At 43.7% G+C, this 14,287-nt stretch overlaps 1 protein-coding gene across 1 annotated transcript in view; it reads left to right on the top strand.

Moving 5' to 3' along the window:
- The window catches only part of CD8B (CD8 subunit beta), a 32,061-nt gene extending 18,008 nt beyond the window's left edge, over nt 1–14,053 (top strand). The window contains exons 3-6 of the mRNA XM_075332657.1: nt 1,744–1,848; nt 2,695–2,787; nt 8,623–8,659; nt 12,381–14,053. Of these exons, the coding sequence (XP_075188772.1) occupies nt 1,744–1,848; nt 2,695–2,787; nt 8,623–8,659; nt 12,381–12,393 (248 nt within the window). The 3' untranslated portion in view covers nt 12,394–14,053. The remainder of the gene's footprint in view (nt 1–1,743; nt 1,849–2,694; nt 2,788–8,622; nt 8,660–12,380) is intronic.
- Nucleotides 14,054–14,287: the final 234 nt, after the last annotated feature.

Raw genomic sequence — 14,287 nt, forward strand, 5'->3', positions numbered from 1 at the left:
ACATCGCTGTGTGTGACAGCGACAGAGCAACAACTAAATGTGCAGGGAGCAGGGAGCCTGCGGACGCTGGTAACTAATGTAATAACGGGTAACCAAGAAGCCCTTCCCTTGGTTACCCGATATTTACCTTCGTTACTAGCGTCCGCCGCTCTCACGCTGCCAGCGCCGGCTCCTGCTCTCTGCACACGTAGCTGGAGTACACATCGGGTAATTAACCCCATGTGTGCTGTGGCTAGGAGTGCAGGGAACAGGGAGCCGGCACTGGCAGAATGAGAGCGGCGGACGCTGGTAACGAAGGTAAATATCGGGTAACCAAGGGAAGGGCTTCTTGGTTACCTGATGTTTACCGTGGTTACCAGCGTCCACAGAAGCCGGCTCCCTGCTGCCTGCACACGTAGCAGAGTAGGCGTGCAGGGAGCTAGCGCTAAGCGGTGTGCGCTGGTAACCAAGGTAAATATCGGGTTGGTTACCCGATATTTATCTTAGTTACCAAGCGCAGCATCGCTTCCACGTGTAGCAACGCTCCAGCGATCCCTGCCAGGTCAGGTTGCTGGTGGGATCGCTGGAGCGTCGCTTAGTGTGACATCTCACCAGCGACCTCCTAGCAACTTACCAGCGATCCCTATCAGGTTGTATCGTTGTTGGGATCACTGGTAAGTTGTTTAGTGTGACTGGGCCTTAAGAGACAAAATAGCAAGAACAGTGTGATTGCACAATTGTTTTGGGGGTATTTTATTCACAGTGTTCACTATATGGTAAAACTGATGTGTCGGTATGATGCTTCAGGTCGGTACGAGATCTTTCTTTCTTTCTTTCTTGTTACTCTGCCTTTAACATTTTATTGTCTTTCTTTCTTTTTTTCTTTCTTTCTTTGTGTTTCTCACCCTTCTTTCTTTCTTGTTACTCTGTCTTTAACATTTTATTGTCTTTCTTTTTTTCTTTCTTTCTTTTTTTTCTTTCTGTGTTTCTCACCTTTCTTTCTTTCTTTTTTTCTCTCTTTCTTTGTGTTTCTCACCCTTCTTTCTTTCTTGTTACTCTGCCTTTAACATTTTATTGTCTTTCTTTCTTTTTTTCTTTCTTTATTTGTGTTTCTCACCCTTCTTTCTTTCTTGTTACTCTGTCTTTAACATTTTATTGTCTTTCTTTTTTTTCTTTCTCTTTTTTTTCTTTCTTTGTGTTTCTCACCTTTCTTTCTTTCTTTCTTTCTTTCTGTGTTTCTCACCTTTCTTTCTATCTTTTTTTCTCTCTTTCTTTCTGTGTTTCTCACCCTTCTTTCTTTCTTGTTACTCTATCTTTAACATTTTATTGTCTTTCTTTTTTTTCTTTCTTTCTTTTTTTTCTTTCTTTGTGTTTCTCACCTTTCTTTCTTTCTTTCTTTCTGTGTTTCTCACCTTTCTTTCTTTTTTTTCTCTCTTTCTTTCTTTGTGTTTCTCACCTTTCTTTCTTTCTTGTTACTCTGTCTTTAAGATTTTATTGTCTCTTTCTTTCTTTTTTTCTTTCTTTCTTTGTGTTTCTCACCTTTCTTTCTTTCTTTCTTTCTTTGTGTTTCTCACCTTTCTTTCTTTCTTTCTCATCTATCTATCCCTCTATCAATCTATCCTTCCATATATCTATCTATCCCTCTTTCGATATTTCCTTCTATTTATCTATCTATCACTAATATTTTATCTTTTACACTTCGTGTACATTTTCGCCGTTGATCATGGCCGTTGTATATAAGCTGGATTTTCTTCTTTCTTACAGTTGATTTTCTACCTACAACAACGATAAAGCCAAAGACAACTAAAAAGAAGCAACAAAATGTAAAAAAATGTAAATGCAAGAAAATTTCTACGACACCTGTAGCAGGTAAACGATAATGGCTGAACACAGAGAATATACTTGTCTTTCTTTTGCCTATTTACAAGGGCAGGAGTTGGAGATGTTATACCCTGCAGAAATCTAAGTAATGGAGTAATGCTCTGTAGACAATGGATGAAGGATGGAGGGGGGCTCAAACATGGAGTTATGGAGTTAGTGGGACCCCAACCAATCATTCTGGCACTAGGAGAAAGGACATTCAAAGCCATCCCTGTATTTTTTTAGGTTTTTTTTAGGTTTTTTTTTAGGTTTTTTTTAGGTTGTTGTTTTTTTTTTAGTTTTTTTTAGGTTTTTGCACCCAGTTCAGACATAGAATGGCGTTCCAAACGTTATTCCTTATTTATTCAAAGCCATCCCGTCCCCCCGTCCTCTCCATTTTACTCTGGTCCCATAGTTGATTTTATTCTAATGAAATATCACATGTCAGTGCATTCAATTTGGAGCTATATGGAGAACACTAGGGTTGCAGTGTAAAGCATGGTGGAAAGTCATAGCAGTGGCCAGAGCCTCTAATAATGCCACCACCAGAGGGCGCTCAGGAGCTTACCGTATATCATTCAGTTATTGAGTTCTGTCTACCAGTATGCAGTCAGCTCTTATGCTCCCCCTAGTGGTGGCTGCAGGTAGTCACTATGTTATCTTTGTATCTATACCTGTGCTGAAGATTTGGTGCTCTGAACTTTATAGCGAGATATTATGAAATGAATCAGCCAAGAATGTTGATCCTGTCTAGATTAATGTTGATATCACTGTGATATTCTTCACAATTGACACAAATTGCCTGTGCTTTATATACTTTACTATAATCCCGCAATTCTTTTATATTATGTTTAGGTGTGAGCTGCAGCGCTGTTATCTGGGCCCCTCTGTCAGGATTGGCCCTCATGCTCATGATAGGCCTATACCTGCTGACTTCTCATACCTACCGTAAGTCTACTCCTGCTATATCCATACAATACAGATTCATATATACACAGTATAGTGCGAAGGTTACACCGTATCCACCACCTACTAGGACTCATGTTCAACCAGAGATGCCTCCATAACACATTCAGATGAGAGCAGAATTTCTTACCAGATGTCGGTAACAACCCATCCAATCCACACAGGCAATATAATCAAACCATAGATGTCTATAAATTATGTGTAATAATGAGAAATATCACAAGGAAAATGTATTGAACACATGCAGAAAGAGAGGTGCAAAAAGTCGTGGAAAGTCATGACACCAGCTGAAATCTATCCATAATTAGAAAGCAATCCTTACACTTAGTGAAAAATAATATCAGCTGGTTCAACTGATGGCCTATACAAAGGTGCCACACAAGAAACATATCATGGTGCGTAAAATCAGTGAGCTGTCTCAAGATCTTTGCAACATTATTGTTGCAAAATATACGGATGACATTGATTAAAGGAAAATTTCTAAACTACTGAAGTTCCCAGTGAGTAGTGTTGGGGTCATAATCCAGAACAGGAAAGATTATCATTTCACCATAAACCGGCCACGACCAGGTGATCCTCGCAAGATTCCAGACAGAGGAGTGAAAAGAATTATCAGAAGAGTTGTTCAAGAGCCAAGGACCACCTGTGGAGATGTCCAGAAAAACCTGGAATCAGCAGGTGCAGTTGTTTCACAGAAAACAATAAGTAATGCACTCAACCTCTGATGGTCTGTATGCACAATCACCACGCAAGAATCCATTGGTGAACAAAATGCAGGTTCAAAAAACTTTAAAGTTTGCTCAACAACATTTAGACAAGTCTGTGAAATACTGAAGAATATTTTCTGGTCAGATGAGACCAAAATTGACCTCTTTGGAGGTCATAATACACCATGTTTGGAGGCCAAAAAGCAAATCACCCCAAAACACCAACAACAGTGAAGTGTGGAGGTGGGAACATCATGGTGTGGAGCTGTTTTTCTTCATACGGCACTGGCAAACTTCATATAATTGAATATAAAAATCTGCCGCCATCTACCAGGATGATGAAGATGCAACAAGGGTGGACACTTCAGCAAGACAATGATCCCAAACACACAGCCAAGGAAACTATCAACTAAAGCTGCTAGAATGACCAAGCCGATCACCGGACCTGAATCCAATGGAAAATGTCTGGAAGGAACTGAAGCTCAGAGTTCATAGAAGGATCCGTGGCTGTCAGGATGTGAAGAGTGTTTGTGTGGAAGACTGGGCCAAATTCCACCTGAGCAATGTAGGCAACTAATTTCTCCATACAGGATAAGTCTGGAAGTTTCATCACCAGCAAAGGGTTCTGATCAAAGTAACACACTTCAGTAAGTGTGCTCAATATTTTTCCCTGTGTCATTTCTCTTTTTTACACAATTTAATTTATGAACATCTATGGTTTGATTTCTTTGCCTGTGTGGATTGGATGGGTTGTTACTGACATCTGCTGATAAATTCATGTCAATAGCGCATTTAGAAATATATTTACTTATAAAATCATTGGCGTGTTCAATACTTATGTATTAAACAATCTTGCAGTTTTCACACTGGTCACTAGGTCTAATGCTAGACTTATACCTCTGCACAAAAGACTTTTCAGCAGTTTCATCAACTTGGCATACAGGTAAAATCTCTATACACCGTAGATTACACAGGATCCACAATAGGTGATAACACAGCTCACCCCCTCCTTCTCCTGTACAATGACTGATAACACCTCTATATACAGTAGATAACACAGGAACCACCATTCACAATAGGTGATATAACAGCTCACCTCCTCCTCCTGTACAATGACTGATAACACCTCTATATACAGTAGATAACACAGGAACCACCATTCACAATAGGTGATAACACAGCTCACCTCCTCCTCCTGTACAATGACTGATAACACCTCTATATACAGTAGATAACACAGGAACCACCATTCACAATAGGTGATATAACAGCCCACCTCCTCCTCCTGTACAATGACTGATAACACCTCTATATACAGTAGATAACACAGGAACCACCATTCACAATAGGTGATAACACAGCTCACCTCCTCCTCCTGTACAATGACTGATAACACCTCTATATACAGTAGATAACACAGGATCCACCATTCACAATAGGTGATATCACAGCCCACCTCCTCCTCCTGCACAATGACTGATAACACCTCTATATACAGTAGATAACACAGAATTCACCATACACAATATGTGATGTCACAGCTCACCTCCTCCTCCTGCACAATGACTGATAACACCTCTATATACAGTAGATAACACAGAATTCACCATACACAATATGTGATGTATGCACAATAGGTAAGGTATCACCTCCTCCTCCTCCTGTACAATGACTGATAACACGTTTATATACAGTAGATTACACAGGATCCACCATCCACACTAGGTGATTTCACAGCTCACCTCCTCCTCCTGTACAAGTATTGATAACACCTCTATATACAGTAAATAACACTGGAACCACCATTCACAATAGCTGACATTACAGTTCATCTCCTTCCACCCCTGTACAATGACTGAAAACACTGCTATATACAGTAGACAATATAGGATCCACTATTCACAATAGGGGATATCACAGCTCTCCTCCTCCCCCTCCTGCACAATGACTGATAACACCTCTATATACAGTAGATAACACAGTATCCATCATTCACAATAGGTGATGTCACAGCTCACCTCCTCCCCCTCCTACACAATGATTGATAACACCTCTATAAACAGTAAATAACACAGGATCCACCTTTCATAATAGATGATGTCACAGCTCACCTCTTCCCCCTCCCTGTAGTGTCTTTGTTAGTCTATTGCTGCTAAAGTCTTTCTGACTGCTGAAAAGTACAGGAAATATGAGTTCATGATTTAGTGGACAGTGTAGAAATCAATATACATTAGATTATTTTTTATTTATTTATTTTTTTATTTTTTTTTTAGATTATTTTTTAATGCAGATTGTGATATGGGAAAAAAAACAATAAAAAAAAAACTTAATTCAAACAATAGGTAATTTTCTGCTGACGCATTATCCCTCTCACATTTCTAGACTCTGCTCTCACCATTGTACATGTGGCCCTCCGTGACCGGCTGCTGTATTATTGCTTCTCTGGAATAAGGGGTGTACATTACTTTTGTGGCCCCTATAAGCCTAAGCCCCAATATTACTCAGTCATATTGCTAAATACTAATCCCTAATCCCCTGTACATTACCACAAATAAGTGGTAAACTCATGCTGTCTGGACATTATATATGTACAGTACTGACCAAAAGTTTGGACACACCTTCACATTCAAGGAGTTTTCTTTATTTTCATGACTCTGAAAATTGTAGATTCACATTGAAGACATCAAAACTATGAATTAACACATGTGGAATGAAATACTTAAAAAAGTGTGAAACAGCTGAAAATATGTCTTATATTCTAGGTTCTTCAAAGAAGCCACCTTTTGTTTTGATTACTGCTTTGCACACTCTTGGCATTCTCTTGATGAGCTTCAGGAGGTAGTCACCGGAAATGGTTCTCACTTCATAGGTGTGTCCTGTCAGGTTTAACAAATGGGATTTCTTACCTTATAAATGGAGTTGGGACCATCAGTTGTGTTGTGCAGACGTCTGGTGGATACACAGCTGATAGTTCTACTGAATAGACTGTTAGAATTTGTATTATGGCAAGAAAAAAGCAGCTAAGTAAAGAAAAACGAGTGGCCATCATTACTTTAAGAAATGAAGGTCAGTCAGTCCGAAAAATTTGGAAAACTTTGAAAGTGTCCCCATGTGCAGTGGCAAAAACCATCAAACGCTACAAAGAAACTGGCTCACATGAGGACCGCCCCAGGAAAGGAAGACCAAGAGTTACCTCTGCTGCGGAGGATAAGTTTATCCGAGCCACCAGCCTCAGAAATCGCAGTTTAACAGCAGCTCAGATTAGAGACCAGGTCAATGACACACAGAGTTCTAGCAGCAGACACATCTCTAGAACAACTGTTAGGGCTCTTCTCCACTGGCGTGTTAAAAATCACAGCGATACTCGGCTCAAAATGTGAGTCGAGTATCCTGCGTGTGATCTGCGTGTGATCTGTGTACGTTGTGTGTTTTTTTTCTCACATAGCATCCGTATGACATGTGAGCGTCATACAAATGCTATGTGAGTTTTTAGGTAAGCAGCGTAGGACTGGCTACGGGAGAAATCTCCTGTAAAACCAGTCCTGGCCGCGGTTACCTGCACTCAGCTCCAGAGCTGTAACCTGAGCTCCAGCGTCTGCCTGATCTGTTTGCAGCTGTGCTGACCTGAACAGCAATCGCCGGGGAATCAATCACTCGGTGCTCGCTGTTCAGGCTGCACTCTGGAGCTCAGCTGTCAGCTCCAGGGTTCAGTGCAGGTAACCGCGGCCAGGACTGGTTTTACAGGAGATTTCTCCGGTAGCCAGGCTGACGCAGTATGCAAGTGTCAGGATCCGTGTGACATGCGCATGTCACCCGGATTCTGACTTTTCTCTCACCCCCATAGGATTTCATGGGGGTGAGAGAGCTGAGAATCGCATCATCAAATCGCAGCATGCTGGGATTTCAAGGTGAAACCGTGTATAGACATAAAAAAACGGGTAAAAGGAGACAGCCTCATAGGAAATCATTACACAGATTGCAATCCGTTTTTACAAGTGATGGGATTTGGAGAAAAAAAACGCCAGTGGAGAAGAGCCCTTAAGAGGAGACTTTGTGCAGCAGCCTTCATGGTAAAATAGCTGCTAGGAAATCACTGCTAAGGACAGGCAACAAGTGCTTTGGTCTGATGAGTCCAAATTTGAGATCTTTGGATCCAACCACCGTGTCTTTGTAGAAAAGGTGAACGGATGGATTCTACATGGCTGGTTCCCACCGTGAAGCATGGAGGAGGAGGTGTGATGGTGTGGGGGGCTTTGCAGGTGACACTGTTGGGGATTTATTCATAATTGAAGGCATACAGAACCAGCATGGCTACCACAGCATCTTGCAGCGGCGTGCTATTCCATCCGGTTTGTATTTAGTTGGACCATCATTTATTTTTCAACAGGACAATGACCCCAAACACACCTCCAGGCTGTGTAAGGGCTATTTGACTAAGAAGGAGAGTGATTGGGTGCTATGCCAGATGACCTGGCCTCCACAGTCACCAGACCTGAACCCAATCGAGATGGTTTGGGGTGAGCTGGACCGCAAAGTGAAGGCAAAAGGGCCAACAAGTGCTAAGCATCTCTGGGAACTCCTTCAAGACTGTTGGAAGACCATTTCCGGTGACTACCTCTTGAAGCTCATCAAGAGAATGCCAAGAGTGTGCAAAGCAATAATCAAAGCAAAAGGTGGCTACTGTGAAGAACCTAGAATATAAGTCATATTTTCAGTTGTTTCACACTTTTTTGTTAAGTATTTCATTCCACATGTTTTAATTCATAGTTTTGATGCCTTCAATGTGAATCTACAATTTTCAGAGTCATGAAAATAAAGAAAACTCTTTGAATGAAAAGGTGTGTCCAAACTTTTGGTCTGTACTGTATATACATACTGTATATATATATATATTTTACTGTATAAAGGTGGTGGCGTCCGGACTGGGTTCTCTCTGCCATGAAGGTTATCACAGCTTTGCAGGCATTAGAGTCACAGCTAGGGGGCGCTGTTGCACTGGCATGCAGCAGTTGATCTGTGGTGCACTGTTAGGCGGTATTATGTGCGGTTGTAGCTTCTTTACATGGCAGTGTGATGTGTAGTAACCTGTGCTGTGTTTTCTGTGTTGCAGGCGTGTACCGGAGGACATACATGTACTTCAGAAAGTAGTAAGTGTTTTGTGTTTGTGGTGACAGCGTGTTGTGAGCTCGATCTGATAACCGGGTATAAAGCCACATGAGATCCCACAAGAACGACAACAAACACCTCATATACAAACTGCTGCCTTACATCCCGATATCATCTGCTCTCTGGTATCAGACACATGAGGCTTTCCCAGACACCATCCTCGTATTTCTCTATGGTCAGGATGAACACCCCGGAATTAAAGGGCTATTCCATATTCAATGTGCTGCAACGAGGGATGAGTTCCCCCATAATAACTAAATATTATCTATATAATGATCCCACATTACGACACCTGTAGAAAATTCATCATGAAGACGACTGACGACGTCTCTTTCATCCTATCTGCTCTGCATTATCCCCGAGAAGATTAGTCTATAGTACGAAGAAACCACATATATGGCGAGTACTCGCTGTGTCACTGAGAAAGCAAGGGAGGGACCTGCCCTGATCCCGCGGACTTTACCACAGCAGACCACCTAGGCCCAGCAATGATCTGTCTTATGGGAAAGGATAATTAAGAGGCAAAAATAAGATATTTATCAGCATATTCTTATACAGTAAAGATATATATATATATATATATATATATATATATATATATATATATGTAACGTGGCAGAGGGGCAGAGAGTATATATCATGAAGGTGGTGTAAACTTGGATGTCTGCTGTGGTACTTGTTGTGCCACGAGGTTTATAAGGGCATTCCAGGGACAGGTTGTACAGGTAGCTGCAGTGACTGGCTGGTCTGACCATCCACATACCTCCAGCCATGGGTGTGTCCCATGTTTTAAGATAAGACTGGTTATTTGGCACATGGTCAGTGTGTGGAGGTTGTGATCCCTCCAGGGAGGAACCTCTGAGAGAGGGGTTGTGTGTACTGACCAGGTTCAGTGAGTGGTGAGTGAGATACCTCCACTGGGATACTTCATAGGAGGTATATAAGAACCTGAAAGAGTGAAAAGGACTGTAAACAGTGTCATGTGCCTTGAAGGAGGAAGAGGGCTTATATTCTTTGCTTGAGAGTAGGTTTATGTGATTGATATAGATAGTGTAACATGGCGGAGGATATATATCATGAAGGTGGTGTAAACCTGGATGTCCACTCTGGTACTTGTAGTGCTACAAGGCTTAAAAGGGTGTTCCCGGGACAGGTTTTACTGGTAGCTTGAGAGACAGGCTGGTGTGACTATCCCCATTCCTCAGCCAATGGATGTGTCTCATGTGTTAAGATCAAAACTGGTTGTTTGGCACATGGTCACTGCATGGAGGTTGTGATTCCTCCAGAAAGGAACCTCTGAGAGAGAGAGATTGTGTGTACTGACTGGGGTCAGTGAGTGGAGAGTGAGATACCTCAACTGGGCTACTTCAGAGGGGAAGTGTATCCGAGCAAGTGAAACGGAGTGTATACTGAGTTATGTTCCTTGAAGCAGGAAAAAGGCTTATATTGAGGGCTTAAGGTGGTGTCACACATACCGACGCAGCAGCGATCACGACCAGCGATCTGATCTTATCAGGATCGCTGCTGCGTCATTGCATGGTTGCTGGTGAGCTGTCAAACAGGCAGATCTCACCAGCGACCAGTGACCAGCCCCCAGCGACACGTGGAAGCGTAACTAAGGTAAATATCAGGTAATCAAGGAAAGCACTTCTCTTGGTTACCCAATATTTACCTTAGTTACTAGTGTCCACCACTCTCACGCTGCCAGCGTTGGCTCCCTGTTCCCTGCACTCCTAGCCAGAGTACACATGGGGTTAATTACCCGATGTGTACTCCAGCTACATGTGCAGGGAGCAGGGAGCCGGCACTGGCAGCGTGAGAGCGGCGGTGCTAGTAGCTAAGGTAAATATCGGGTAACCAAGGAAAGGGCTTCTTGGTTACCCGATGTTTACCGTGGTTACAGCTTACCGCAGCTGCCAGACGCCGGCTCCCTGCTCGCTTCAGTCCATCGCTCTCTCGCTGTCACACACAGCGATGTGTGCTTCACAGCGGGAGAGCAACGTCCAAAAAAATGAAGCAGGACATTCAGCAACGACCGGCGACCCGGCGACCTCACAGCAGGGGCCAGGTCGTTGCTGGATGGCACACACAGCGACAGCGACGGGACGTCGCTGCTACGTCACAGAAAATATTGACTTAGCAGCGACGTCGTTGTCATCGTCGCTATGTGTGACACCACCTTTACTGTATGTAAGAGGGCTGCTGCTGGAGAGCTGGTTTATATGTTGCTGAAATAAACCGGCTGGTCTTTCCTGTTGATATCTCGTTGAGAAAGCAGTGAGTAAAGGCCCCGTCACACTAAGCAACATCGCTAGCAACATCGCTGCTAATGAACAACTTTTGTGACGTTGCTAGCGATGTTGCTGTGTGTGACATCCAGCAACAACCTGGCCCCTGCTGTGAGGTCGTTGATTGTTGCTGAATGTCCTGGGCCATTTTTTAGTTGTTGCTGTCCCGCTGTGAAGCACAGATCGCTGTGTGTGACAGCGAGACAGCAACAACTGAATGTGCAGGCAGCAGGAGCCGGCTTCTGCGGACACTGGTAACCAATGTAAACATCGGGTAACCAAGAAGCCCTGTCCTTGGTTACCCGATATTTACCTTTGTTACCAGCCTCCGCCGCTCTCAGTCAGTGCCGGCTCCTGCTCTGTGCACATGTAGCTGCAGGACACATCGGGTTAATTAACCCGATGTGTGCTGTAGCTAGGAGAGCAGGGAGCCAGCGCTAAGCATTGTGCGCTGCTCCCTGCTCTGTGCACATGTAGCTGCAGCACACATCGAGTAATTAACCCGATGTGTGCTGTAACTAGGAGAGCAAGGAGCCAGCGCTAAGCATTGTGCGCTGCTCCCTGCTCTGTGCACATTTAGCTGCAGCACACATCGGGTAATTAATCCGATGTGTGCTGTAACTAGGAGAGCAAGGAGCCAGCGATCAGTGTGCGCTCCTCCCTGTTCTCTGCACGTGTAGCTCCGTGCGGTGGTAACCAAGGTAAATATCGGGTTGGTTACCCGATATTTACCTTAGTTACCAAGCGCAGCATCTTCCACGCGGCGCTGGGGGCTGGTCACTGGTTGCTGGTGAGCTCACCAGCAACTTGTGTAGCGACGCTCCAGCGATCCCTGCCAGGTCAGGTTGCTGGTGGGATCGCTGGAGCGTCGCAGTGTGACATCTCACCAGCAACCTCCTAGCAACTTACCAGCGATCCCTATCGTTGTTGGGATCGCTGGTAAGTTGCTTAGTGTGACTGGACCTTAACCCCATCACAATAGATACAGATAGATCAATTAATCACTGGCACAAAAGGGACCTTTGTGTAAGAACAATATATGGGCTCCCTTGGACAACCGCACAGGTTGCACCAATGATGTGTCGACCCCTGAGATAGATAGATGATGAATAGATAAGGATATAGACAGACAAACAAACAGATAGATAGAAGTCCCCCCCCCTCATAAATCAATAGTATAAATGAAAATAACAAACTTTGTAATATATCTTTTAGAGAAATCTGCTTCTTCCTCCTCCTGGACTGATCAGCTTTTCCCATTACTGAGATAGGAGATGACAGTTGGTGCTTGTAAAGTTCTATGGAGGGGGAGGAGCTAGAGAGAGACATAAACATTCTGCTGCGAGTTCCCCTGAAACCACAGTTGCTAATTGATTGTTTTATTGATTTTTCTTCATTTTTTATTTCTTCACAGTTCTCCAAAGTAACAAAAAAACTCATCACAGTCCATGTTGGATCCTGAAGATGTACAGAAGATAATTGTCACAACGTGGCCGTCCATGATGCTGATATGTAAATTTATGTAAATATATGGGTACCAGGAACAATCTGCTCCTCTGAGACTCTTCTGATCTTCTCTTCATTGGTCCATGGCTTCTTCTTCCGGGATGATATTATATTGGTCTGCTCGTTATCGCACAGGGACATATCCCGGACACAGCTCAAGACATTGACAACATGAAAAATGACGTCTGGACATAGAAAGAGATTTAATGATACCGCTCAATAACTCGATAAGGATCTGTCATATGTTTGCCCTGTGCCCTGACACCATCTGTTCTGCCTTCACTCTGCACTTATTTGATGTTGTATGTGGCATTGCTGGAGTGTTTTGTTTTGTTTTTTATGGTTATTTTGACTTTTTGTACTGATATAGAATGTCTCCAAATGTTCCAAAAATTCTACTGTTTTTACCTTGTACATTCAGTTTTTGCTGTGTAATCTGAGAGTGATATAGGGACAGAAACCCTGATTCCAGTGATGTGTCACTTACTGGGCTGTCCTGTTTTTTCACGGATGCATGTGACAACCACATCCGTCCCGTTCCATTCTGTATACGGTCCGTGTGTCATCCGCGGACTGCAAAAAATAACAGAAGGAGAGTTACATGAAGTCCAGGGTAGTGGCCAGATTCTGGTCCTCATGTAAAGTCTATGGGGAACAGAATCTGGGGCAAAGGGGTAGGAGCAAGCGCTATATACTCACCGATCACCAGCACGGCTGTCCCACTGCTTCCACGGCAGCTCTTTGATCTTCCCGAGCCGGCCACTCATTAGGCTCATACATATTCACTCCTCCCCCCATCTGTGATTGCTTACAGTCAGACGTGTCCCCATGCTGAGTGACAGCTGTGTGACTGCAACCTACCACAGCCACCGGTGGGCGGGTCTATATCATACAGTACAATAAATAAATAATAAAAAAAGCGGCGTGCGGTCCCCTCAATTTTGATACCAGCCAAGATAAAGCCTCACAGCTGCTGGCTGGTATTCTCAGGGTGGGGAGACCCACATCATTGGGAGCCTCCCAGCCTAAAAATATCAGACAGCAGCCGGCTGGAATTGCCACATCCATTAGATGCGACAGTCTCGGGACTTTACCCGGCTCATCCCGTTGCCCTCGTGCAGTGGCAAACAGGGTAATAAATGGGGTTGATACCAGATGTGTAATGTTACCTGGCATTAAGCCCAGAGGTTATGATGTCACGGCGTCTATCAGATACCCGACATCACTTACCCAGTCAGCAATAAAAAAAATAGATGACAAGCAAATTTTAATTTGAAAAAACTCTCCCCAAAACATTCCCTCTTTCACTAATTTATTGGAAATGAAAAACAAATCTGGATCTGGCGTAATCCAATAAGGGGGTTCCATGATGATCCATACTCACTGTCCCAGTCAATGAAGAACAGAACGTTCCACATTGACCGGGAGAGCAGTGCAGTGACCTGAGCTAACATCATGAGGTCACCCCAGGTCACTGCAGGGCATGACCGGAGCGCTGACTTCAGGAGGTTAGCTAGGTACATTACTTGCAGTGATGGAAGCCGCTGCACTCCTGACATCAGCGCTCATCACTGAGTTCAATGACCGCCGCGTTCACAAGCCAAGTATCGCAAGCAGCCCATGAAGTCACCGCTAGTTACAGTCTCGGGGCGCCTGCAATAGGTGATCTGAGAACGCGGCGGTCATAGAAGTCAGTGACAAGCGCTAATGTCAGGAGTTCAGGACTTCATCACCGCAAGTAATGAACTTTAGTAACCTATTGATGGCAATGCTCATCATCCCCGCAACTGCTGACACTGGTGCGCGGGCAGATGT

Source organism: Anomaloglossus baeobatrachus, chromosome 1, assembly GCF_048569485.1.
Source record: "Anomaloglossus baeobatrachus isolate aAnoBae1 chromosome 1, aAnoBae1.hap1, whole genome shotgun sequence".
NCBI lineage: Eukaryota > Metazoa > Chordata > Amphibia > Anura > Aromobatidae > Anomaloglossus > Anomaloglossus baeobatrachus.